Consider the following 26,280-nt stretch of genomic DNA (forward strand, 5'->3'; position numbering starts at 1 on the left):
CCGAAACCAGAAGTGATCTAAGAAAATTTTCTAGAAACTTCTGTTGCAAATATACACTGTGCTTTTTATAAAAAAACAGTAACAATAGAATGAGAGAGGTAACTAAAGCATGACAGAGAGTAGGAATGTCTCATACTAAAGACAATTTTGAACCCCAGACAATGAGAGAAGAAGCTTCAGATACACAAGACCATTTTAATAATAATACCAACATTATTTTTCTTTTACATCTTCCAAGAATAAAGTAATGAGATGACTTATCCATACAATATAGATGAATGAAATTGATCAAGAGACAGAGAATTTAATGAAGAATTGAATACAGTGAAATATCCAGCAGGTAGGGCATGCAGTTAAATAAATGAAGGAACGATTAAGTGCCTTTTTGAAGACCAAAGTATAACATGAAATGAGACTCTAGCTGGGACTTGCTAGCATGATGTAAAAAGGATCCCTGACAAAAACTGAACAGACAGCAGGGAAGGGAGGGAAACAAAGGGAGAGAAAGGGAGGGAAACAAAGGGAGGGAAAGGGAGGGAAACAAAGAAAGGGAAAGGGAGGGAAACAGACAGCAGGGAAGGGAGGAAAACAAAGAAAACTGCTAAGAACAGACTGCCTGATGGCAGCTCTCCATTTCTCTGATTTTAAATACAAAGCATTGTCTGCTTCATTATTCCAATGAATCACCTATTATTATCTAAATGTTTTCATGCATGGAGCCTCTTATGATCACTGTATTTAGACAGAAGTTAAGCATTTTGCATTCCTGCTTTTTATTTTATCATTTTAGAGTATTGTATCTCTTCATTCACTGCACTTCTATGCATAATTATTTCATTTTTACTTTTGCAAAGTGTCATCAAAATATATATCATTTTAGCTGCCTTTTTCTCCTTAAACAAAATGCTCACAAGAATTAGGTATGAAAGTTCTGTCAACAAGAAAACCATTTTATTCTACTGTCTGATCCCTCCTAGTCATCAAGAAGCACTTCATAAAGCAGTAGTTGGGTAAGGAGGTTAGCAGTGCCCAGCTACAGTGAGAAAAGTGGGAATTCACCTGTATTTGAAAAATTAGGAGGCTAGACTCTCCTGTGTATCTGAAATCTGTACCTGCTAAGTTAGAGTGCCCTGAGTCAGTGCATACTACTTTAAGGTATTCCATTGAAATTGCGACAAATAAAACCAGACAATCCAGAACTCTGTTCCATATAAGCACCTTAACTGCAGAGCTGTGAAGGAACAAGACTCTGCCACCTGCACATCACCTTACAGCTCTCCCACGTGAGTCCTACCAGTCAGTACAGCTACTGCTTCTATAACCAGCATTACACTGTGACCCAGAATGAAGTATTGATGCCCCCATGTTAACTTGAAAACTGACATTAAAGCTGGTAATGTAAGCAAGTTTGTAAGCTATGAGAAGCATATAGAAGAAATACTACGAGACTTTCACTTGCGCCTGGTAAAATGTGCTATTACAGGTGACAGCAGAAATACAGCAGATATGAAACCCAAAACAGATTTTCATCGAGGCTGTGGTTTTAGTTAGTCTAATATTTTGTGACAGCCAGGCTGCAGTCCTCCCAGTAGAGTCTATTAATACCCTATGGAATTATTCATATCCTTCATATGCAGAAGGCTGCACACTTGACTATGTGAAATTCTCCTTTGTCAGCTATTAAAAATAGTCAATGAAAAAACTGTGCACCTTTTATCAATAGGACCACAACGGTCAGAAATCTTTTAGCCAAAGGCAGACCATTTTGACTTCTGGAAAACCCAGTAGGCTTATATCATGACATCTGTAAATTCCCTCCAGAAGAAGGGAAAAAGAAGTTTGCTGTTATATTTACTGTACAACAACAGCATTCTTTCTGCAGCCTTACCTGGCAGATGTCATAGTTTCCTTTTCTATGTTCACACACACAATTAATTTCACAGGCTCTGAATTGCCTGTTGCAACAAAATAACAATAAAACATTGAAATAAATCTAAGCTTTTGCAGGACAGCTATGCATATCTAAAAAATCCATACAAATAATTATGGTATGAATGGATTTTTTTTTTTATGAGATTCCCTAATTGATGGAAAATATTAAGAACAGTCTAATTATTAGACTACATCTAGAAACCTATTTTGAAACCAAATATTTTCACAGAGAAAACTGCAAGACAGAAGGAAGCAAGAAAAAAGAAGAAATGCTGCCTTATAGATAAGGGGTGATTTCTTGACAGAATAAGACCATTCATATATTTTTATTTAAATCTAACAACTATTTCAACATTCTTGTACCTCTTACTCAATGAAACAGTAAAGGATTTGATTTAGCTGCAATATAAATTTTAAATTTTGTAAAAAATGGTTCCAGCCTTTAGGTACATAGTGATTTTAAACAATACCAAACAAAATGATGTCAAATTTAAAAACCACAAAACACACTTACCCGATGAGATGTCTATCCGGTTTTTCTTCACTTGGGAGACGTTGATATGGACACTGACCTTGCCCTCATTTATGTCAATCTCAACATTCCCCAGATCATCTGCAAAGTGGCTGAAGAGAAGAAGTCCATTTGGGTTCCAGGTCCGGAAGAGGAAACTAACTGAAAACAGGTCTTGGCTTTGACGACCAGGAACCTCAAGGTAACTGGTGGCATTGAAAAAGACAGGCACTGTGTGTGGCTCCACACAAGAAAAACTTAAATTTCCCTAAGTAAAACACAAAACAGAAAAAAGGAAAAAAAAAGAAAAAGAAAAAGAAAGATGGTAAGATTCCACTAAATTCATAGCTACCTCTAGAAAAGTATTCTAGATCTCATTCAACCTAGAGACTACTGTGATCAATGCACACTGCATCTAAATACGTACTATTAATGTTATCTTTACTGTTGCTACTGTAATAGTTACTGATTTTTCTGGTTTTTTTTTCCTAGCAGTTGCCCCATTATATTTTGTACTGTACTGTACATACACAAAATAACAGGCAGTCGACCCTGAAGAGGTGTAGTCTCTCAAGCTTAGATGAAAGAATTATTATTTCTAGTTAAAAGATAAAGAAATTAATCATAGATAAAACTTGGGCTTGTCTGAGATCCTCATAGAAACCTGTAACAGAACAGCATAAAAATGAGTGCAGATTTCCAAATACCCTGATATCAACATGTCAATCAATACAATACGTGATGCTCCAAAGTAATGATATAAAATACCTGAACAGTCAGCCACTCTGTTATGGTTTCAACTACATGTTACTATATATGCTGACATTTCAATTAATGAAGCAGAAGATTTTGGAGTAGATGATCATGAACTACACCAATATTTTTGGATAGTAAATAATTTTGCCTGTAAAGGAAACTGCAGTGTCTACTCTATAAAATATTATTCTTCAGGAAATTGAAAAAAGATCCAGTCAACTGTTGATCTACAAGGCTTTAAAATGTATCTGTAAACAAGACCAGAATAAGGGACAGAAATTTTTATCTCTGGTTCTCATGTAATTTCTCACAACAAAAGACCAAATTGGTAGGATATTACCATTTGGTAATATTTGTAGGATATTACAATTTTTTTTTTTCCTTAGAAATCATACTTTGTAATAATCTATGTCTAGAATGAATTTATTACTGCATGAATGCAAACAGGAAAACTTCCTCTGCTGAAGAATTTCTGTTATATGTGGCAAAGTGGATCCTGTCCTATGGTTAGGCTTCCTCATGTACTGTTGCAGGTGGAAATTATGTGGGAATTTTTGTTCTATTTGGGAAGAAAAAATTTTATCTGATCCAGTACAGAAATATTACTAAAATCAAGATAGCAATTCCTCTGATATTTATTTGTACATTAAAAATGAGAAAAAGACTTGAACAATATTTTTGGAGGTACATAGATATTTGGAGATGTGGTCTGCCTAAGCAGTGTTCAGAATCCCAGTAGAAGTCAGTCATCATCTTTTTTGCAAAATTATTTTTAAATTCCATATTACTGACTTCCTGATTTAGAATTTTATGTCACGTTTCTGTATTCATAGTGTATAAATGCATCTGACAGTTCATCTTGAGGGAAAGTAGAGAATTTGGAAGCAAGATAGGAAGTTTGTGTCTGAAAATGTGTGGCAGGAAAGACATAAGTAAATTTTTTAAATAAGTAATTATATTCAATTGGAGATGATGGATGACATCAATAAGCAAGTTTTAGCACTCATTTTCCAATGTCCAAACCCATCACTTTTTAAAAGAACATCACATCAGAGAACAGCTTATGTGTATAACAGCGAGATAAAACTGGTCTGGCATATTTAGCTTCCTCTATTGGATTTCTATGTAAAAAAACCCAAATGAATAGAAATAATATTTTCTTGACCACTAGGATAAATACTTTGATTATTTTGCATAACTGCCTCTTTTTCCTGCCGAACATCAGAAGTTGTAAAAAGTCTAAATCTAAAGGCCAGTAGAATTAGTAGTAACTATCATATCAAGTTGGTAGCCTCCATGATCAATTAAGGAATGCTGATGTTTCCAGTAATCTGGAATTAGAGATTTCTTTAAAGTGACCTCCTATTTGTTCCTAAATTTTATGATAAAAATCTCAGCATTGCAAATCACATTCTTTTCCTGTGCCCAAATTCCACGGATTAAAAAAAATAAATCCAAGTAATTGGAAAAAACTAGCTGACACAACCAAAGATAGCTTTTAGATAACTGTGTGATGAGAGAAATCACAGCTACTTTGAGTAAAGACTAAAGCTAAGCTGCTTGTAAATTCTGGGATGGTTTTTTTGTGGTTTTGTGTTGGGGTTTTTTTTGGATTTTTTTTTTCTTTGAGTTTTTTTTTGGGGGGGGGTGATGAAGTTTCAAAGTTGCCAAGAGATTTTGAATTTTACACTTTTAACCAACAAGGCATGAAATCAAAATAGTTAACTCATTTGTTTGAGTAGTTTTAATCTAAACATTTCCCAATTTGCTACAGAATACTTGTGCTTAAATTACAAATTTTACATACAGTAAAAAAGAGGTGGAGAGTGCCTGATATACTCTCTGTAAGCCTTGGCTATCATCCTCAGTGTAATGGTCACCCTATGCATAGAAACAACTTCTCTTACATAGTTAGGGCAGTCCTGTGTAGACACAGAAGGCTACATCATTTTTTGAGATGTCATCTCACATTTTAGTCACAGGTATCAACTAAGAAGTGATCAGAGAGCATTCTGTTAGACTTTTAAAGAGTTCCTTCCTTTTGCTGCCTTGTTACCAAGATGAACTAACAATTTCCTCATTACAAGAAGGCTTTTATATCCAATTGACACTCTCCTGTCATCTTGATGTCTTGGATATTGCATGCATAACACCTATTAATGTTAATGGCATGGAATGCATTCAAATCCTTTTTCACATCAATGAGTGCATTTCCCATGAAAAACCTAGCTGCATTAAAAATTTCTCGGGAAAGTAACACATAATTCTAATTTCCCTGCTAGTTAGCATTTTCCCCACTGAGCTATTCAGATTAATATGAACTGGATTATTGATCCCTTCTATGACTGTAGTTCACAAGATGGCTCCTTTTTTAAGTACAGCCAATCTTAAACAGTTTGTTCACTAGTTCTAGGTCAAGGTTTAGAGTTAATCTACAGCTTGTCTCTGTAATAGCCTCTTCATTTTTCAAAGAGAATGAGATAACTTTTTGTAGATTCAGAGTGACTTGCTGAATAATTTTCTGGGCAATGACATCTGGAAGTCAAATTTATACTGTGCATTTATATTGAAACTCTTGGTCTTATTAGAGACTTTTTCATACTCCATTGGCAGGGAAAAGGTGAAAACAACCTAATTTGTGTAGCTTGAGCCGTGCACCGTGATCTTTCATCAGTATGGTAAATTAGATCCATGTTTACTTATAAATCAATTTTGCCTATCCACATTCAAAGATAATCCCTTCTGTAAAATACTACTGTAAATACCTTTCCCAGTTAAAAGACCTACTGGCCAAATAGGAAGTCAACACAGGACAGTTTATTAAGACTATACTACCTGTTAAATCAGGATGGATCACATAGTATGGGCAATGCCCTATTCACTAATACCATCTTAAACATCAAAAAAGAATTAAAATAATTTTCCCCCTTTACCTTCTGAATCTAAATCAAATATGTTTCTTAAATTAAAATACTTTTAATTTGTCTTTTCATGCTTAAACTTCAACAAAGCAAACGGTGCTCGGTGGTACATTTTTGTTGCATACATACCATGTATGTATATGAGAGCCAATTTTTTTAAAAATTAATTTTTTTCAGAGAAAAATAAAGATAATCTTATTATCATCTCTGATTTTCTGGGCCTCCTGATTTTTTATAATTAATTTGTCAAGTCCCTTTCCCTACATGACTTCTGAAATTCAACTGTCTTCATCCAGGAATATTATTTCCTTTTTTTCCCTTTAAAATCCTTCTTTTCTCTGAATTTATCTTGTAATACTTCTCACAAACAGACTGATTACTTTGCTTGTATTCAGCCACATTATATTGTGTGTGTTGTGCCTTTTAAGGGGAAGGTGTGTGTCTCCTGTTACATGTTTGTACAGAATCTCCTATAATGGAGCTGTTGGGTTGCTTGAGGGCAATCATCATAAACATGCCTAACAACAACAATAGGCTCAAGAAAGTCTATTTCTCTTGCTAAATCAGGCTAAAAACTGGGAGAGAAATGGTTTTGTAAAAACATAAAAATCTATGCTGATTTAGTTAGTGTAAAATTGATTTTGTTTTGAAGAGCTGAAGCAATTTAAGTATTTCTACTGAAAACAAAGGTCACTTCTATTTTTCTAGTCATTCTCAGAATTGGAAATCAACAGAAGCATCAAATTAAACTGGCATATCACCTCTTGATGTGGCACTAATACTGCCAGAGCTTCTTCTGTGGATTTTACTTTCATGTTATGGGTAACAGAATTTTAACAGTAAGAAACAAAAAAAAAAAAGAAACAATCAGAAATATGATTTATTAGAGACTTTACATGTCTGCTATCTATGTCACACTTTTGAGAGACTAGGACTTTAAAGGACAGAATTTGCACTATAGGAACTTCTTAAGCAACACTTCTGTTCAGAAGGAGGTTTTAAGAATATGTCCTGCTAACTTGCAGTGGTCTTGATAAAGCAAAATGGAAAGATTGCTCCTGTACAAAGATTCTTTTTTAAATCAGACATTAGTCTTTCAAAATCATGGTTACATTAAAGCTGAAAATGCCCTGCATGAAGGAAATCTCTTGTAATTATGAAAAAATGATAAAAAAGTTAGTTTCAGGAGTTCATTCAATTAAGTTGAAAAAATTTAAAACAGGAATCTTAACGAATGGAATATATATTGTATTCTTTACCTTTGACAATACTGATGAAATTTATGTGCAGAAAAGTTTATAGATGTCAGGCTGAGTTTGTATAGGTAAATATCACATACTCATGGTTGCCTTTGGATTTCCTTGACCATTTAGTCATACAATGACAGGAAGCTTCAGTTTTACTGTCCAAGGATGATTCATCCTTTGCATGACATCATCACTGCATATGTATATTTTTGCAATTTATTACATAAAGGATAATGAAATTGTGTAAACCTACATATTAGCAGGAATCTGTGAAGTATATAAACTTGTACAGAAGAAAGCCTTGAAAAGTTATTCAAACCATCTCAAACTCGCAGCAATAATACATTTATTTCTTACTTACATTGCCTTTATATGCCAGCAAGCATTTTCAGGAACACTTAGAACTTTAAAAACACAGAAATTAAAGTATGTTCTTTCTTAATCGCCATGCCCATAAAGCCACAAGTCTGAACATGAAAGCAGCTATGAACACTTAAGCCACAGTAAAAATAGAGTAAAATGTTAATAACTTCTGTAATTTTAATAAGCAAATAATAATTTTCAAGTATAATATCTTGAGGTTTTTCAGACGTATCAGAAAAGACTGTAGAAGCATACTCATCCAAAGACTTTTGCACTAAAGCAATCCAACTAGCTCAGCAGGGATGGAATATTACCAGGATTTAAAAGCCACAAGAAAGCTGCAATTCATTTAACAATAAATCTTGTCTGCACTGGTTTTGGACTACTATAATTTGAGAAGAAAGGGAAAAAGCACTTACTACTTCAGTTGATTTTCTTTAAAAAAAAACCAAAAACAAACAAACAAAAAAAAAAAAAACCAAAAAACCCTAACCTGACTTACACTAAAGGATATTTTTTGGAAGATGAAACAAGACCCCAGAAATAAAATGCTTATACATGATAATAATTTTTTTAAGTCACAAATGTACATATAATAAGATCTTTGGATTTGTGGTAAAATTTGCTTTGTTTTATATTATTGCAGTATATCACAAGAATATAATTTACACACTCTCAAAAACCTTCTAGTCTTCTTCAGAAGGAAAAGCAGAAGGGAGATGACCATGAAATTATGATCTTACCACATTTGAAGGTTCCAATTTCTTCCTCTTGGCAAGGTCAGTGATATTATTGCCATTGTAGTTGATGCTCTCCATGCAGCCTTTGAAATTTTTTCTACTGTTAGAACTTGGCTTGCCAGAAAAAGGCATGCCTCCAAAGGTTATCTTCAAATGAAACAGAAAAATGGTAGATAGTTACTGGAAGGCAAAGACTTTTAAAGAATTTTGTTGTACATATATTTGCTTTCTTTGAACACTCAACCATGGCAAAATAGAGAGCTGGCACTCTTTACAGCACTCTTTACAGAAGGATGTATCAAATAAATACGGCAAAAGCAGAAAAAGAATTGTAATTAATTTTAATTATTTATGGTAGCCAAACCCAAGCATTATCCCAATTGTCCAAATGGTGAACAGACACACATCACAGTAATTCATATGTGAACACTTCTGATTGCTATTGGAAAATAGGGATTTCAACCAAGGAAATTGAGACAAATTTCCATCATATTACTTTTCTAAACAAAAGTAGACATTAAATTAGCCAGATAATCTGATTCAAATCATTCACTCAGTTCTGTGTGCCAGAGCTCAGATTAGTGCACAGCAGTGGTGGGCTCTAATGTGGCATGTAATTCTGCTGTAATGCTTATATGTCTGCTTCACCCAGAAGAATTTACAGAATCACACAGTTAAAGCTGCAATCCCCTGGTAGACAGAAGGACCTTTCACTACCAAGAACATGCTTTTGTCATGTACTTATAGACAATGAGGGGTTACCCCTTGATTTATCTGTTGAAATTATCTCCTTAGGGAAGATTAAGACAACCACTGCAAGGAGTCAGTTATCAAACTCAAATAGGAATTGGTTTTTGTCTTACAGTTGAATTTCATTGCCCTGGGTAATTGATTCTGCATTACCCATAATCTATAGTGTTAAAAACTTAGAAATCCAAATATTTACACACTAGAAATGTCCATCTTTGATGAGTGACATTTCTGCAACTCCATAGAGATGATACAGGTCTCTGCCACATAATGTTCTTTATGAAAATGATTGGAAGTGAATAATGCTACATGTTTTCATTAATATTTTGCAGCCCAAATGCCAAGAATAAGGGGCTCATGAGATTAGTCCCTGCAATCAGTGTTAGGTAATTATATCCATTAGATGATGGCATAAATAGTAATGACACTTTGCTTTCCTGCCCCACAAATTTTCAGAAAAATATGAATTTGTAGTCTACTGCTGAGATTTGACAGAATGAAGCTTTTAAACATTATTCATTGTCCATTCCACTTGTTATTACCAACAGCAGGAAAACAGAGCTCTAGGCTGGCATTTTCACTTTTAAATGCATGTGAAACATCAGTTTCTATCCCAAAGAGGAGGCTTCCACTTAGCATATACAAAGAACTAAAACTATTCAGCTGAAACCTAAAACCTTTATAAACCACACACATCAGCTTTTTGTGTGTAAAAGTCTTGTGGAGACATCCTGGGTATTGTAAATTGACATGACTTGACTTTAGAGAAGATACAGCTCTTCATATGGAGAATGGGACTGTAATATTTTAATGGTTGTCAAACATCTTATGCATGTTATAATCATGTGCTTGGATTAAATCAACTGTAAAAATTAAATTAAAATTTTTGAAGACAAGATGAAGAAGAAGCAAAAACCATATAACCTGACAGAGTTAAGAGCAACTTAAGGGACTATTTTTTGGTCTGAGAAATGCAATCAGAATGAATGCTTATTCCTCTTTTGTGTTTACTTAACTTTTCTGTCAGAGGTTAACCTAGAAACTTTTTGTCTATGAAAAATAGTTTTGATTCCTTTGGCTTTATTCCCTTTTAATCCCAAACACCATTAAATTTAGTCCATGGTGTTTAGCTCCAAAACCAGTGAGATAATAGTGAGGAAAGGAAGGAGAAGAGATTAAGTCTCGTGAGTTTACATCAACCACAGACATATATACACACACACACAAAAAAGTTCAATTAAACACAAGGAGACCCATGTATATGGAAAATTAAATGTATCTTTGAGAACTGCCAGTGGGATCTCTTTGTGCAGAGAGGAAGGGAAGGTTAATGCACTGAATTCAGCTCTTACTGGGGATACACTTTTTATATGCAGTAAGTTTTTTATGAAAACATTATATATATATATATATATATATATATATATATATATATATAGGTGCACAAATTGCACAACCCTGGCTTATGGCATTCAACTTTTTTCTGTTGTGCATTCACTTGAAAGTCTTTAAAATGCCTTTAATAAAATCTATTTATATGAGTGTTAAGTAGCTCGGTTCAGATCTTCAGTGCTCAATAATTAACAGAGGTACAGGCAAATCTGCTTGCTTTCTTTTGGAATATAAGAAAATATTTGACTCAGAAACGTTTACAATTATAATTACTTTTTTTTCAAACATTCATAAATTATTGGTCAAAAAATTCCAAAAATATAAATACACAAGTTAATTCAAACTTTTTTCCATGACATCATTTATATTCCCTCTTACATCTTAAAAAGATGTAAGGGTGGAGGTTACACATTTGGTGCAGGCAACCAAATTAATTCTCATTAGAGACAGTAAAAAGTGTAAGAAAATATTATACAAAGATTGCAATAATCAATTGCAATTGTGTTGAATTTCATGTGCAGATTAGAGGAACTGAACAAGTTCATAATAGCTGAAGCTGTAGTGTAATCAAACAATAAATCCACATTTAATTACTACCAGCACTTGTGTGCATTAACCTGATTGATTAAACAAGTTTTCTTACAACTTTCTAACTCTTCATTGCTTCTTTCACAAAGGAAGATACTGATGCCTTATTTCTGAAAATACAAGGAAGTATCTACCTGCCTAAGACAGGATAGATTAAGATCTATATTAATAAAAAGATCCTAACCTGCTTCCTTTGCTAAAAATAAATACTAACACTACAGACTAAACCTTTCTGATTCAAGAGCAAAATTATCACCTGAGTGGAACAACAGACTGCACCATACTTTAAAAAATATTCTTCCTGCTTAGAGCAGCTGCTTTTACAGATTTTTAAAATCTTCTATGCTTATCTTGCTGAATAACACACATCTCCCACTTTAAAACAAAGGGCAGAGATGATTGTTACACCAGATGGGACTTGGTAGGCTAATTAATAGAAACATAATTTACACTTAAGAGAGAACACCATTGGAAAGAAAGTTTCAGGAAATGTAAGGGAATAAGTAATCAAAACAAATGCATGAATAATTAAGAAAACAAATTATGTTAGCTTTCTTATTGGACTTTATAAAACCAATTTGAATGACAAGAAATAATTTTCATTTTCTACCTCATAGTCCAGGTCCAGATAATCAAATTCTCCATTTGTTCTAAAGTGCTGCATGTGTCTGTCAAGGGTGAGATTGATGTTCCTCCCGTGGCGCTCTATGATGATGGAGTGCCAGTGGTGATCATCCAAGAGGCTGCCTGTTGTCACAGATGTGTGCCCAAAAATAGAGCCAAGCTGGTTGCTGCCTGAGAACAGAAACAATAGCATTTCTCACCTCGTACTAGTTAGGCAAACATTTTCCTCTTTCTTTGTAAATGTTTCACCTGAATCATACCAGACATGCAATTGACTGGAGGAAGTCAGTGTGCTACAAAGTTGGGATCTGCCCAGTGGAGAGTTACTGCCACCAATACAAATAGCTAGACAAATACAGCAAGCATCTGATCACTGAACTGTCTAAATATATGTATAGATTCATAACAGCAGTTATTTGGAAATGAACCTGAGAAGCAATACCAATTTCCAATTGTAAAGATGTTTTCATCAAGGGTTTTCTGCTTTTTTTCCTACTCCACAGAAAAGAAAAGCTGTCACCTCTGGGCCAGATCCTGAGCTGCATTGGAACTGTAGTGGTATATGAATGTTGGGGACCCTGATAACAGACTCTGGCAAAACCAGCCAAAATCTCACTCTTGAGTTCTACGCTTTGTGGACTTTACCAGTATCATTATACTAGCAAGCAGAGGGGAAAAGGCTCAGTGCAGCTAACATCAGCAAAAACCATCTTGTACTAATACAGCTTATTTTGGTCTGTTATCCTGAAGCAATCTTCCTATTCGGAAAGTCAAACTACTAGCAAGAGTACTATTTTGCAATTCTCCACTGTGTTATCCAGGGGGTTTTGCCAGTGAAGCTGTGCTAGTCAGAGATCACATCTCATTGCCATCTGACTGACGTAGCTAAGCCAGCAAGGCTGATAGCATGGATCCCAACTGGAGCAGCAAATGACTAATTCAGCAGCAAGTGTAAAAAATTGCTGCACTGCTCAATAACTCAATGCAATCTTCCATGTTCTGAATACATGAGGACTTAAAACATTTCTGAGGCTGAGAATTTCTTACCCTTAAGAATGCCTGCAACTGAGACATTAAAGTTTGTGCATGCTGAAAACACATTCTGGCAAATCCCATTTCCATGGGTTAAGACACTACTTCCCTACAAATGACCATCCTGCCTTTATGCTGAAGGCCCATAGTCCTGTTGGTTAAAAAATAAAATAGAATTGCATGTGTGTCACTGAGCCTCAGTTTCTTCAACACAAACTCAAATGCAGAGCAAAGTGAAACCTAAATCCACTTCTGTCTCCCCATCCTTCCCCCAGTCCCTGGTGCTTGAAATTAAGTCACGGGATCTCACCAGGCAAGAGGAGCCTGCTTTTCTGCTGTGTCTGATGCAAAGACAATACTATCAGGCAGAGGAATAATAACACCATAAAGCATTGCATCTGTTTATTGAGTGCATGTCACAGGGCCTAGTCCCATTTATCAGCCTAATGATTCAAGAGCATCCTCACCAAATATACGGAAGATATAATAGCTTATGAAGACAGTTTGTGCTGAATATTAAAGAGGAACAGGAAATGAAAGGGTTACTACTGCAATTAAAATTGTTAAAAATAGGTAACTGCTATAGTTAGCTCATCATCTGTTCATGTTGATTGTTAGAAAAAGAACAGCAGAAAATGCTAGTTGAAATAAGTATTTTTCAATGTAAATAACAAACGGAACAATTTACTCTTCACGTATCTATACAAAAATTAAGGAAAATTGCATGAAATATTTTTCTAAGGTTCTTTTGTTTGAATGAAACCTGAAACCAGATAAATGTGGATCTTTTTCATAATAAATGTACCTTATAAATCCAGTCACTTATGAGCCTGTAGTCCTCTACTGGGAGGACTGGAACTAGAGTAATATGTACAGGATTTCATCATAAAATTGCCTGATTAAACAATCTGTTTCTTTTCCTTTCCTAGCCCTTCTTCTTAGACTCTAGGAAGGCTGCTGAACTCAAACTCCATGTGGCCTGTAGCTTAGTAGACTGATACTATTTTTTTTTCTTCAAGGTTCCTAAGTGTGACCTTTATTTCTCCAGAAGTGATGACAGTGTTCTTCTCTCACACAAAGCCACAGCTGAGACCAAATATAATTCTGGCAAGCTATTTTTTTCTTTTTTGTTTGCAGTAATGACAATATATTGCTGATCTTGCTTTCCTGTATGATCTTCTTTTCAGATTATCTCACACAGATTAAAAGGGACAGGATGGAACTAAACATGCACACACACTCCCCCAACATATACAAAGGGAATTAACAACATTTTCAAAAAATAGCTGAATTAAATGTAGATTATCAAATTACTGTGGGAAAGAGGATTAAATGTTTGACCTAAAATTTTTGTGAGAGTTAAAAACTGCCATGAAACTAAACAATCAAAACATACCTAAATTTAAATTTAGAACAAGTTTGGCTTTCTTCAGTTCCAAGGTGATATAATCTCCTTGCTGTCCTTCTCCGTGGAAGATTACACCTTCGCTTTCAGAGGTCTTAAATTTCAGAGAGATGACATCTTTCAGCGTTTTCATTTTCTTGTTCCTGAATCTGTATGGCAACACTACATGGCCATCAAAATTGATGACATCAGCCCCTAAAGGAAAAAGAAAATAAAATCATTGATGAGAGATTGCATATTCCTACGGCAACTGGAAAAACAGACATGCCATGTGCAGATTGTACCTGAACAGAATAAAAAATACGCAAATGTGATATGCATTGTAAATACATTTTCTTTCATCCACAATTTAATACCATCAAAATAAGAAGCAAGCAGAATATAAATTTAATCCACATAAAATAAAAATATAAATTAATTAGATCTGGGAGGAAAAATGCTGCAGTAGTAGTCAATGACTTACAATTTCTCTCAAATACAGTTGCTGTCATGTACATTTACCTAATTATAGCTCAAAATGAAAGGTAAACGTTTGAGTGGTCATTAATAAATCATTTGATACCTCTTTAAAATTCACTAGAGGTATCTGTAAGGACTGTAAACAATAAAACATGAGCCCAGAGTAACTGCCTGGCAATTTTAGACTTTATATGAAACAAACATAAGCCTTGTATATTTCATGAAATGGCAGGTAAGTTGTGACCTCAACTAATTTTGAGAAGAAAAAAACCTCTGTCATTTGAACTAATTTTTTCATGTTTGGTTTTGTCCAAAATACGTGGAAACTGAGGGATGCCATTTAAGGTCAATCCAATATTCATATCTATATATTGCGTACTAACACTACAAAATTTTGTTTTGCTTATTTTCTTTATGCAATCTCTAAAGTATGAACAGCAATTTTCCACAATTTTCTGGATGCTAGATCCCAGTAAAAATAGCTGCAGAACAGGATTCCATTCAACAGATGCATTTATGCTGAATATTGAATCTTGCCACTTAAGCTGAGTTCTGTAAAAGATTTCAGATACTTATCTCTAAAAATTTACACATATTTAAGAAATCACATTTGTAAATTGCTAATAATCAAATCACCAGTATCTTAGCAACTGTTTGCATGAACATTTCATCCTCACTGTTGACAACTAACAATTGAATAGTTGCTAAGTAAAATTCTTCCTGTTTTTCAAAAGCATTTATACTCCTGATTGACACACTATATTCATTCATGCTCTGAATGAAAAGAAGGATGGCATTTTATCATATATTATTCAACCACATCTGATTTTTGCCTTCTTCTGTGGTTTGCTCTTCAGTGATTGATTGCAACTTTTTAAAATTCCTAACTTGTTTTTGTTATTATTTTGGGAATTAATTTAAAACTTCCACCTCTCTCAAAAAAACAGAGACAAACACATTTCTGTTGTGTAATTAATACAGAAGTCTGTTTCAAAACTCCATTAAAACACTATGTATACTATGCCTAACTGCATATATTTCAATTTGAATTTATATGGCCAAGTCTTCCGAAACCTGCAAAGACTTCTGAAGAAGTGATAAACTGTGATCCCTTTACTGTTTATGCCAACTCAATTTTGAAGAATTTTATTTGGTACGTAAAATACGAGCCTTAGAAATGACTGTGATATGCCATAATTATCAACATACATCTCATTTTTGTCAGAATTCAGAAATATATATTAGAAATATCACTTTTCTTTATAAAACATGCCTTAAATTGCAAATTTCAATAGTAAATATGTATTATGCTTTAAGTACATCTAGAAGTCTCAACCTGATCTGATTTTTGCAAATGACATATTCCAGCCATGGGAGTCAGCTCAAAGTTTAATATCAAAATGGTATGTTGTATTTGTTCTGCAATAAATCAGTTTAGAAGTTACCAGCATGAAAGAGGACACATTTACTTGGGCATAGATGCCGAAATATTCAGAAGCAACAAATGAAATTTCAGAAGTGGGATTATCGTGACTCAAGTAAATCCATTACTTCTGGAATGATTACATTTTAAAGAAACAAAATAAATTGTTAGAAAAATAATGGAACAAAGATTATATGAACCAGTTTGCTTTGTTTGTCTTGCAAACTGTCAAGAATCTGACAATTAATTCTTGAGATTTTTGTATGTAGTTTATGGAAAAAACAACAACAACAAAACCCACTTTTAGAAAAACATGAAATCCATTTACAGAAAAAAAATGCAGTATGAAAGTCACCCTTTTATCACAAAAATCTTACCTTTATATAAAGCAAATTTGGTATAAAGATCCTGCTCTTTTGAATCTACATACAACTGCCTGGCACAAGTGTTATAAATGAAAGAAAATTGGTGGACATTACACCTTAAGTAACCTCCATACCAAATATACATCATAAAACCATGATTCCATATGCAATATCCGAGATTGTCTTCCATTAAATTTCTTAAATTTACTTTCTGATGGTTACAGAAACTCCTGTATGGGTTATATCAGTTTTCTCCTAAGGCCAGCTGGTACCACTTTGTAACATCTGAAAAGGTTGGCTTAACAATCGGGGATCTGACCCAGAGCTGATCAGGACAATGCGGTTTTGTGGATTCACAAGATGCCCATAACAAGACAAGTATCCCTTCTGTTCCTATATCATTGTTACAGTTGCATAGGTGTACTTATTCTTTGAAGAAAATTTATATTATACACTTTAACAAAGCTGAGTAAAAAGGCAACATTTTTTCAGAATCTGCCCCTGAATTCCCATGTTTTGAAAACAATTCAATCAAAAAAAGAAACTGCAGTAATCTTTGATTAAGCAGATTTTTTTTTTTATGCATGGTTGTACTGTCAGCATGGGTCTGAATGATAATTCAATCACCTGATGATTACACAGTAATTATGCTTAAGAGTTATCATATGTAGACTGTAGTAAAGATTTGTGTTCTGTCTATGATGACACTCAGATATTTAATATCATCAAAATTATCATAGTGCAGAATGCTGCTCAGACAGTAAACCATATAATTCCTATAATTGTAGTATAAATATATCATTTTTCTCCTCCTTAGCCACTCATCTATCAGCATTAGTAGGAAAAAGACCTAAGTACATTCACCTGCAGTCAGTGACTCTTGTCAGAGGCTACTGCTGCAATGGGGAAAACCTTCATAAGAGAAGATAAAGTTAAAAAAAGTGAGAGAAAGAGAAGAAAGAAGAAGAAAATGAAGAAAGAAGGGGGAAAGAAAACCTGAGAATTTTTTTTAATTACATGGAAATAGGAAGTACAAATCTGATTACTTGCAGTTTGATTTCTGCCCTACTGGATTTCCTATTATATAGATAGATTGGAAAACAGTGTTAAACCAGTAAAATATAATACCACTTTCCTTTGGCTAGACAGATGTCTTAGGCTTTATCACAGTAAATGCTTGAGACCACATTAAAGTCCTTTCATTAATTAATGCATCATCAATTTTCCTCTAAAAAATATTACAGAAAGCCTTGCAAAGATTGACCAAAGGATATTGCGTGACAAATGTGACCCTATTCACAAATCTCAAAGGAATCGAAATCCCCAGCCACAGATCTTCCTACCTATGCTTTTCTCCTGTACTTTAGTCTACATGCAGGATTTGGCAAAATTTGATCAGGGCATCAAATCTATTTGACGGTATTTTATTTGATACTGGATAACAACATATGAACTGATTATGAAGAAACAGCCCCAAATCAGACTCAAGCTCCAGAACTTTTCTATTTACTCCACTTCTTATGAAAGAAATATAACTATCTTCAATGCCAACAGTTTAAGAATGAAGAAGTGTGCATTCACAAAGACTCATGAGATACTGAGACTTCACAGCTACTTAGCTGCTTTGATCAAGGTACTGCCTGGAGTTATTAAAAAATCCCTGCTTTCTGACACAGTAAAATAACAGTAATCAAAACAAAGCAGAACAGCAAAGTGCTTTCCAGAAAAATGTTTACCATACCGTGAACAAAAACCATAGAATATGTTTCTCCTCCTAAATTACAAATCTAACATGTACACATATTTTTAAATTGCTACTGATCTCGGAATGACTGACACTTCAAAGTCTGTACAGAATATTTCAGTTGGATTAAAGATATAAAAGTTCTGTACAACTGACATACAGTGACCTTCAGTGAAATTTTCCCACTCTGTTATCTCTCTCCACTTTTTCATCTGCTTAAATTGTCTGTTTAGACTAAATGAGCTTTAGGGAAAAATCCTCACTTTTAGCATTCTTTTCTTACCCTGTAGTTTGAACCTTATATCTGATATGCTAGTAATATAGTAATAGATGGTAATAACCATACACTGAGCATCTACCATCTACAAATATCAGAGATACAGCAAAGCATCTTTGGCTTGCCAAAACTATTCCACATCTGTAGCTTCACCTATAGCTATTAGTCACAGGTTCTAAAATATCATTATGGGAAATATAAGCACATAAACAGTGCATTGTTTACATATTTTAACAGCAAAAAAAGAATGTTTTCTTCTGACAAATCAAAATCATACAAAGAACGAAGGCTCATTTTGTTATTACTCACAAAAAAACTACATACGCAGAAATTTCTTCAGAAAATCCAAATCTACCTTTTCAGTAGTTTCATATGCTGGCAACATGATAGCATGCTGAATTTGCCACTTGGGTCTTTGTAGCTCGAGCCTCAGTGGAACTAAGTTAGCTGAGCTCGTGTTAGAAATGCACTGCTACATCTCATTTCACCAAAAAAAAAAAAAAAAGAAAGGGAAAAAAAAAGAAGGAAAAAAAAAAAAAAGCCATGGCCCAGCACAGCAGTCGAAAGATTGCCTCCTCTTTTATGTTTTCCTGCAGTGAGGCAGAGAGCCAAAGGTACCGTGTTTGAGCACTGCCTTCAGGCACTACAGCCCAGCTATAAGGACATGGGCAGCTCTGGCCTCAAGTCTGCAGCAGCCAAACTGACACTGCCTTTACTCCATTTTTTTCAAAAGCCAAGGCACCTGCTACAAAGGAGCAAAAAACTAATACAGATACAGATGTATGTTGCATTTACAATAATGTGTACTTATTCAGATTCTAGAAGCACATGGTGAAGGAAAATCAGTCTTATGCTTCTCTTGCCTGCTTGGTTTCCAATGCACTGAGCCTGAATCCTGTTGTTATCGGTCAAGTGATGTCAAAGTTTGAAAGAGAAAAAATACCTTTGCAAGGAGGTGTGGATTTTTTTCCTCACTTTTCTTTACATTACATACAGTGTACGTATGACAATGCAGTATCAAAGTAGCAAGAGTTTTGTCAAGGTGTATTTTTAACTCAATGTTTGGATAAATGACATGAACTTTACTCTTGCTTTTTATATGCCTGCCAGAAACTCTCCAAATAAAACTGTGAGGAAATATTTCCTAGTCTAGTGAGAATGCTTTGCCAAGTTCTGAGTGCAATATCCACTCAAGATATATAAAAAAACATTTGGTACTTTAAATTTTTTCCTGAATTTCAAAGCACAGAATTTTTTTCCCTATTTTTATCCTAATATAATCCCACTAAAAAATTGTAGTTATTATAATGGTGCTATTTAATATTAATTCTTCTAACTCTTGTGAAAATGTCTATAAATATGTGGTTTTGTCATAATTTTCTGTCTAGTAAGAAAAAAATGCAACAAGTGAAATGAAAAAGAAGTAGAAGCAAAATTAAAGAAGAAAGAAAAACAAAACAATATGGAATATATATAAAGATATGTAATATAATGGCCATGGCTAAAATTTGTCCTGTGTCCCCAAGTGTATGTATAAGTGTGTCCTCCTGCTCTTTTTTTTTTTTTTTTAATAGGAAAACTGGGTTCTTTCTGACACTATCAAACTAAATTTTTATACAAGCTAATTGTTCCTTAAGACAATAATTTTGTGACAAGTGAAGTTCTGTGCAGTTTCAACTAACTTAAATTAGTTACCATATACACAGAAGAAAACACTAAAGTATTTGAAAATTTCATGAACTTAGATGAGGCTTCAGAACACACTACAAAATTATTTTCTTTGGAGTGTGTGTAATAGGATGATTTTTCAGAACTTAACAATGTAAAGTTAATGATTTTTTGGTTGAAGATTTTCAAGCAAATTTTCTTTCATTAATTATTCAAATTTCAAAAATATAATTAATTAAAAAACTTAATGGGAACATTTTTATATATGCTGTGTTTTGACTATAGGGTGGATAAATGAGAAAATGAACATATTAATAATATACTTTGCAATTCAGTTTTAAGCATATGCATTCTAACCAGAGTTTGAAAAATAAATCATACCAAACAGTACATAGTAGTCTTCTGTAGCGGACTACTACCAGTGCCAGAGAGAACTAAAATGTAATCTAAAATAATCTTCATCTCAGAAAAAAACTATTCTTTCCACAATCTATTCTCCCTTATGACTCTAGAAGGACAATTACAATGGATGATAAGAAATACAGTCTATTTCAAGTAGTCTATTCCTAGGAAAAAAAAAGAGATTCAGCATACATAAAAACACTTCTTTGATGGCTCTACATGAGTTTTTACACTTTGAAAAGTTTTCATATATATAGCTTTATATGGTTCATTTACGATCATGAAAATTAAAATTCACGCACCTTGCAACTATGAACTATATGCAACACAATATTCTCTATGATCTACTATTCTCTAGCTATGGTACTTTAATATAAATCTGGTAAAAATATATGTATAATTCAACTACTCTAAAAAAACTCTGCTTTTTTTGTATTTTATCATGCTGTTTACAAGCCAGAAGCATTCCTTGCAATCATAAATACATTTAGTTTTGTTCTTCATTTTGAAACCCATCATTTGACATTGGATCTCAATGGGAACATTAAACTATATCATTAAACTCTAAAACCAGGTACAGTAAAGAATTTAATATACTTGAAAACAGCTAGCCTCTACTAATGTTTTCACTGTTTATTAAAAAGGTAAATCACAAGAGCTCCAGGTCAATAAAAAAAGACAGCTCTGACTCTTGCACAGTAAATGGCCAATACAGGTCTCAATCCTTATTATGCTGCTGAAGTTACTCATTAGTTAATAAAAAGAACTACAGCAAAGAAAGAAGTTGTACCATGCCTTAATGTTTACACTCAATTTACTCAGTGATCTACAAAAATGATCTACAAAATGGACAAGACAATCTATTAAAACATTAAGGAAATGGATGACTAGCTGGAGCTTTGGTTTTAATGTTTACAGCTACATGAAAACAGGAAGACACACAGTTGACCCACAAAATACTGATTTAGAAGTCCTCTTTTTGAGCTGATGCTAACCAATTCAATCATCTCATGGTATATAATATTTCCATGTCTTTTAATATCTCGACACTCTCAGAATATCCATTACTCAAGACCAAATTCTTCTTTCTCAATCATGTTCCAAATCCTTTATTCACAAAATCCCTCTCAAACACATATTCTTTACTTCTTCCAACTATGGAACTTTTATTTAAATTGAACTCTCAAAGTGAGCTACACAGACAATGATTAAGGAGAGTATGGAGCATGGACTGTTTCAAGCTCCTGCGCTCAGTTAAGTCTCACAGCGTAAAAATCTCACAATTGTCATTCCAACTTCTGCAGTTGACCGCAAAAAGCATGGAGTGCAAGACTGAGACAGACCTGGCCATGGGACACTCACATTTATTATAGTGAGTAACTTCACTAGTGCCTGAGGGGAAAAAATGTAGTGTCACTAAACCCCATTTCTAATAAATGTCTAGTCCTTTCTTGCAACTATGAGTCTGCTGCTGCTGCTAATTCCATCTTGGTGCATGAATCCATTTTATTGAAACAGAAACTAAAGTGAGTTGCTATTTTCAGCTACTGTATTTCAATTTAAAATTAAGAGTTAATAGAGGAAAATTCTTTAGCATAAATAACTGCAGAAGAACTTTATGCATTTGTACAGTTCAATTCCACTGTTTTATTTCCAAATTAATCAGAGATTAATATCTAGTGTTTAGCACAACATAGGAAAAGCAGACCACTGGAACACGATTGTGGATAAATAATTCAAAAGAAGTAATTCAGCCAAATATTTTTTTCTCTCTTGCCTAACATTCCACATATCTAAGATCTAACATAATCTAAGAGGTATGCGTATACCTCTTCTGTACTCCTTACTCAATGATGTCTTGCACATTGTGATGGAGGAAAGTGTTTGGATTCCAAACTTGTAAACCATAAAATCTGAGCTCCAAACTCTGTCATGCATAAATCAAGTATGAACTTTCTGATGGCTGAATCCAGTATTTATTATCCTTTGTATTTATGTTAGTGTGTTCAGTTTAAAAGCCGCACTCATACTCAAGGTTACAAGTTAATAAAAAAGTTTTATTTTCAGATCATCTACATTCATTAGGTTTTGCCTTGGTTCAGTGAAAGTCTAATAATTTAACATGTAAACAGCCTCCAGTGATTAAGGTGCTACTGCAAAAGGGCATAGAGTTACCAACATTAAGTGAATGAGCACTGTATTTGAATAAAAATTAGCAAAAATGTAAGGATTGATAGTACTGCATCAGCATCACTTGCAACACTGCTTGCACCCTGGGAAAGAAAATCCCAGAAGGATTCAATATACAGCAATATGATATGCTTAACTTGTGTTATATCACACATATAAAGTGAAATACTTCTCTGAGAGGGAAAAAACATTTTTATTGCAAAAATGTTCTGCATGACAAGAAGTACATCAGGTAAGAGCACATAGTCACAAAATCATGAAGGTTCAAAGGGATCTGTAGATTTCACCTAGTACAACCCACATGCTCAGAGTTTATTTGCACATTTAATTCTGCCAGAAGCATTGAGTTTCATTTAACTGGGTTTTCACCTTTTTCCCTTAATTGAACAAGGAAACAGAAGATTTGCTTTATCAACAAGAGATTTCGCTTGGTTTATTAGACTGCACTTTCCAAGGTCAGTGATGTACTGTGTCTCCCTTCCTACAGCCAGGCATGACTTATCTATAACTTCTAGCAGGGTTTACAGTTCAAGAGTTTCTGGTGTTGCAGAGCTTAAGACCTTTAAACATCCCACTTGCCAGAACAGCCTCTCCAGCAGGAGGTTGCTAATGGCATCTCAGCTGTGTGACTGGCTGTTCCTCCCCTAGGAATTGTACCATGCATTTCAGATTTCGCTGCTCAGCCAGTGCCAGCAATTCAGTTTCCTGATCTTTTGGTTATGCTCCATCACTAAAAGCTAAAAAAATCCAGTAAGACAAAAGTTTTTTCTCATGAAGACTGTGAGGGACCTGCTTACATATAGTTAGCACAGATTAACATGCAGCAGGTTCAATACTTACAATCAAAGTACATTACTCTTTTAATTACAGGTCTTCATCCATGATGACTGATTTGTTTTTTCTGGACTAACTTTAATTAAAGTTTTCAAGCTTTACAGTAAATATTAATACTAGAATCCAAAACTATTGCTTCGTTTCTTCAAACATTATTGTAGTGTTTTATTGTAACGCAAGCAGCTTCTCTCGCTGCAATACCCTGAGCAGTGGTGTGCTGGGCAGCGAGAGAGAAGAGAACGGACAGCCACTCCCACTGCGAAGCTCTGCAGTCCCAGTTGTTGGTGCGGGGACAGATGGAGGCGACACGGGACTTGGGGGTGAACAGGTTGGTTTTATTCAGCGAGCCCTAAGACCCTCCGGGGAGGGCGAAAAAAGGTTTTATACCGGAACTCAAGAGGCGGGTATAGGAACAGCAACCAACGAGGGTAGAGCTGGAGAGGAGTCTAAGGAGGGACTAACATAGGACAAACCTATCAGGGGAAACAGGGGAGTGGAGTAACACAAAGTAACCAATAGGGTGTTGAGACTCACCAAATAGACAGGGAATTCTCTGGAAGCAGGGGAGGGGACTAGGAAGAATGACAGGGAATGTTCTAAAGAAAGGGGCAGGGAAAGGGAGGATTGACAACTTGGAGAGGAGAGGGTTAGGGAAGAGCTTGGGAAGAATGACAACTGGGGAAGGGAGGAGATTGGGGGGGTGGTGAACAGACGCTGAACAAATATCAAATCAAAGAAAAAACACACCACAACAGTGTTTGTCTCTAAATTTACAGGCTCCTGACTGAGAAATAAAAGTCAAACCTGTTGCTTAATAGAAGAGTCAGATTAAGTAAGGAAAGGAAATAGCATTTTTGGTTAATCAGAAATGTCTGGAAGGCTCAAAATATCATAAGACTGTATCTCCAGGAAAAGAAATTTTACTAAACCTGTCAAATTCTACTTTTCCAGAAAGAAAGGGAGTCTGAGTAAGACCATACATATAGCTTTTCTGTCAGATGGGGAATTTTTCATTTTTGGGATCATTTATCTGTTATTAGCGTCACCCGAACTTATGTTTGCAAATTATTTGAAAAAAAATTTTCTTTCAGTCTTCAAATTATGCAAGATTTTTTGAGATTATGCAATCAATGAAATTATTTTTCAACTGTAATTTTTAAAAACCTGTATCTGATTCTTAAAAATAATTCAACCAGCTCTGTATGTCGGTGACTGTCAGTACAGCAAATATGCATAATCACACAATGGATGAAATTTTATAGCCCCTACTTGGGCTATAATTGATTATGTTTTATTAGGAAAGGGAGAATAACACTAATAATTTTTCCAAGTAGGTAAGAAATGCATACAAGTGTGTATAGGCAACTCATTCAAGCTTCATAAGATGCTGCTATTCAATCGGGAAGCAATGAATGCTACACATGAATAAAAGGGGAAGATGCTTTCTTAAAACTCAGATGTGGATAAGTAAATTTTATTGCTTAAAACTGCCACATTCAATTTTTTAAAGTGCTCTTCTTTTATGTTGCAACAAGGCATTCAGAGAAGTTTTCCCTGCAGATATGGCTGTGATGAATCTGGTGTTTGAAAGTTATTTTTCACCCTTTATCCAGACAACATTGTTTAGAACAAATCAAATAAGTAAAGCACGTAGCAGACGTGGTCTTGGCTTACTGCACTGGAATACAACCTAATATGTAATGTGACAGGCACATCTTGGATTGTATATATCCACACATGGATTTGGTGTGTAAAGGAAAATTGTTTCCTTTGGGTTTAACAAGTTATTGTTACAGGTATATGGGAGAAAGGCTTTATAGATATAGGAGATGACTTTATCAAAACAGAAAAATTTTAACTAAGGTAACAAGTAATAGACACATAAGCTTTAGTGAAATCTTTCTGTCCATGTGGTAGCATCCTAAAACAAACAAACAAAAAAAATCAATACAAATATAAATGCAGATACTATTGTAAGTATATTTTAAGATATAATTCCTCAGTAGAAGAAATACATGAAGAGGTTATTAACCTGAAAAATCATATTTAGTTTGTGCATGCAATAGCTGGTTGCGCAGTCAGTATTGTTCCTTTTGTCCTAGCATTTTTCCTGGTGAGAGTATTGTTGAACCAGCAGATCATCTCAAGTCAGTTTCCAGATTCCTGACTTTCTAAAGACGTTCTATTAGAAACCATGTTTTTCATCACTAATACCAGTGAAGGATTAGACTTCCACCTATTTAACAAAGACAACAGGCTATATATCAATTATCTTTTAAGAAAAGAAAATCTAAACATACATACATTTCACTTTTTCACCTTCGATAATGCAAAATAATTTCTGAAATAGTGGTTAGGGGGTCAGCACAGAAGTACTTACAGAAACATGTCTTTAATGTTCAAAAACATTTAGAATATTCTATTCTGTCAGAAATCAATTGGAGAAAAAAACGCCATTTTATGTAAATATTTTAAACTGTAATGTAAACTATGCATTTACATCAATTTGAAAACTTCTAATTACTCTTAACCAAGTAGATATTTTAATAACAAATACAATTCATTACAAACAGTCGTCTTATGAATCAATGGAGGACTCATGCATATTTAAAAGAAAACAGCAAAAAAAACCCTCCTAGACTATCTCCACTGCTTTT

The 26,280-nt window shown here is 34.3% G+C and overlaps 1 protein-coding gene across 2 annotated transcripts in view; it reads right to left on the reverse strand.

Annotated features, from left to right (window-relative positions):
* CNTNAP2 (contactin associated protein 2) overlaps positions 1-26,280 on the reverse strand; it is a 1,027,622-nt gene that overhangs the window by 517,980 nt on the left and 483,362 nt on the right. For both annotated transcript variants that reach the window (XM_072924024.1, NM_001193337.1), the window contains 4 exon segments: positions 14,253-14,456; positions 11,811-11,995; positions 8,474-8,617; positions 2,447-2,711 (listed from right to left, as the gene is read on the reverse strand). In XM_072924024.1, coding sequence (XP_072780125.1) covers positions 2,447-2,711; positions 8,474-8,617; positions 11,811-11,995; positions 14,253-14,456 — 798 coding nt within the window.

This window comes from Taeniopygia guttata, chromosome 2 (genome assembly GCF_048771995.1).
Source record: "Taeniopygia guttata chromosome 2, bTaeGut7.mat, whole genome shotgun sequence".
Classification (NCBI taxonomy): domain Eukaryota; kingdom Metazoa; phylum Chordata; class Aves; order Passeriformes; family Estrildidae; genus Taeniopygia; species Taeniopygia guttata.